Source organism: Crinia signifera, chromosome 4, assembly GCF_055691185.1.
Source record: "Crinia signifera chromosome 4, ASM5569118v1, whole genome shotgun sequence".
NCBI lineage: Eukaryota > Metazoa > Chordata > Amphibia > Anura > Myobatrachidae > Crinia > Crinia signifera.
Window position 1 is genome coordinate 307,493,319 of NC_139220.1, and position 2,881 is coordinate 307,496,199.

Consider the following 2,881-nt stretch of genomic DNA (forward strand, 5'->3'; position numbering starts at 1 on the left):
CCTAGTTCGCCGGCCAAAGTCGTATATTTTTTAAAGGGCACTGAAAATGATTGACTCTTTAAAAAAAGACTGAGATCGGACAGCATGCCGCACCACTGACAAACAGACTTCATTACATCCAGCGCAACATATCATTAAATCTTCCATTATAAAAAGGGCAGCTTTCACGGATGATTCTCTTTCTCTGCATAATCAATGTGTTCTGTAAGACATAGTGATGGGACTCTGGAGCAGGTGGAGCCTTAAAAAAGATAACACCCCCTTCATTCATCCTAACTAAAAGGAGCCAATCACATTTTTCACTGAGTAAACATAAATCACCAATCAGCAAGTGCAAGACAGTCGAAACTCAGCTGTAACTCCACCCACAACATAATTATGTTGGCTAAATGTTTCATTATTCAATCCCCCATCCTGGTGATGTCACTAGTCTCTTGGCAGATTTAATATGAACATTTTCCACAGAAACTTACTCAGATATAGTTATGCTCCCATCAAAAAATTGTAAAGCAGCATGGAGGGGCTCCATAAAGACGGCTGTAAATGTGTGTAAGTGTCTGATCGGGTCACACAAAACATAGAAGGACAGATGTCCTTCCTCACAGTCCAGATATACCCTCACTTTGTCACAGGGAGTATTGTCAGGTAACCAGACCACTTTACTGTCATGCATCACCAAATATTTATTTTTATACTTATACAGACACCAGGATTTGTTACTATATCCAATGAATGCCTGACGTCCTCTCCTCTCTATACTGGGATAACACATCCCCACCCCCCAGTTCTGTGACTTACTGACATCCACTACCCAGTAATGTTTCCCTGAGGAGAACGCTCTGGTGCTTATAACCAAAGGAATCGCAAATCTGTCTGGTGTCACTTTGCGTTTCTGTATTACAAGTGACAAGGATGCAGTTTTCTGGTCATCTGATACATGTATCTTATCTCCAGCAGTGGTTACATCCAGTAATATGTCTGTAGCTTCCTTCACATAGACTCTTGTATTTATACCTCTTATTATATCAGATTCTGTATTACCTGTGGTTTCATCCAGTAGAGTGCCAGCTGCTTCCTGCACATAGATCCCTGTATTTATACCTCTTAGTATATCAGATAAAGTGTGTAATGTCCCTGAGATTAGACCCACATCCAGATCTCCCCCACCATGGACCTGTGTATGACACCTCTTTCTGTTCTCAGCATCACACAAATCACCTATGTCTGGTTCCTGTAAGACAGTCACTGGATCAGACACATCACACAGGACCTCAATGTGACTGATCTTTCTGGACAGCTCGTCCTTCCTTATCTCCAGCTGCCGCATCAGGTCAGAGTGTGAGAGTGATACACTCTCTTCCTGCCTGGAGATCTCACTCAGGACTCTCTTCTCCAGGTCATTCAGCTGTCTCCTGATGTCTCTAAACAGGGCAGTAACTGTCTCTGTTACACCAGCTGCTTTCCCTTGATCTCCTCTCCTGCGCTCCTGCAGACTCTGGACTCTGTTCTCAGCCTCTGATCTCTTTGTGCACAATATCTGCAAAACATCTCTCAGCTTCTCCTTCTTCTTGTCAGAGGCCTCATCCAGCAATTCTACCGGGTGCTTCCTGTGTTCTCCAGCTGAACAGTAGACACAGATACAGGTGTTATCCTCAGGGCAGTAATACTCCAGCACCTTATTATGGGCGGAGCATTTCCTGTTACTCAGGGCAGTGGTGGGATCAGATAAGATGTGTTCTGCTGCCTTGTTGTGTACTCTCAGGTGGTTATCACACAGATGAGCCTCACAATGCACACAGGATTTAGCAGCGGGTACTGCACAGTCCATACAGTAAGTGCAGAAGATCACATTATTCTCAGCTGGTTGAGTAGATGGGAATCTCCTGACTATGTTGCACAGAGTTGTGTTACGTATCAGTTCAGGACATTTATTGAACTGCTCTCTGCATTCAGGACAGGTATAAGCTCCAGACGCCTCCTGTGTACCCAGCACGCGATCAATGCACGCCCGGCAGAAGTTGTGTCCACATGTCAGTGTTACAGGATCTGTATAAATGCTCAGGCAGATGGAACAGTCCAGCTCCTGTCTGAGATCAGCAGATGCCATTCCTGTCAGCAGGAGAGAGAAATGTAAGTGTCAGTCTTATACTGGTGTGGTCACATTCTGCATACAAGGAGAGGCTGCCTATCACTGAGGTTATACCTATAGGTTCAGATATACTACAGGACAAACATAAATGCTCAGGGCTGCTCAGAGATCAGGCATGCACCAATACTGTGATGTCATGGTCACAACCTATCAGAGTCATGGTAAAGATGCTATGTGCTGTCACAAGCAGCATAACATAAGGTGCCCTTACACGGTGCGATGAACTCCACAGCACAATTGTACTGTGTATGGGCACCTATACCCTACTGAGGGGGCCCCAGAGGAGGGACAGCCATGCCAAACTTACTGAGTGACAGTTAGGTAACAGTGGTTGTGGCTCTTCTATTTGAATTTTCATCTGTGCTGCCGCCCCCCTCTGGGGCTGTCTGCAGGTCCACTGTTCTCCTGCTCCTGGCTCGTATAGTCCATTGTTTGCAATGAAATAAGGGTGGACAACCCAGGTATTTTTATTACATTTCCCCCCCACACCAAATTAGGAACAAGTGCTATTTAATCTTAGAGGAGGGTCTTAAATCTATATTATTATTATTATTATTATTATTATTATTATTATTATTATTATTATTATTATTATTATTATTATTATTATTGTTGTTGTTGTTGTTGTTGTTGTTATTATTATTATTGTTATTATTGTTGTTGTGGTTATTATTATAACTGAGTATACATGTGTTTATTTGTCTATCAATCCCAGATCACTGTTAACAATCT

General features: G+C 43.1%; 1 protein-coding gene across 1 annotated transcript; it reads right to left on the minus strand.

Moving 5' to 3' along the window:
• Positions 1 to 469: 469 nt before the first annotated feature.
• On the minus strand, positions 470 to 2,107 carry LOC146073327 (E3 ubiquitin/ISG15 ligase TRIM25-like). Its single transcript, XM_083180503.1, has one exon. It carries the CDS (start codon positions 2,105 to 2,107, stop codon positions 470 to 472), a length of 1,638 nt encoding a protein of 545 aa, XP_083036629.1.
• Positions 2,108 to 2,881: the final 774 nt, after the last annotated feature.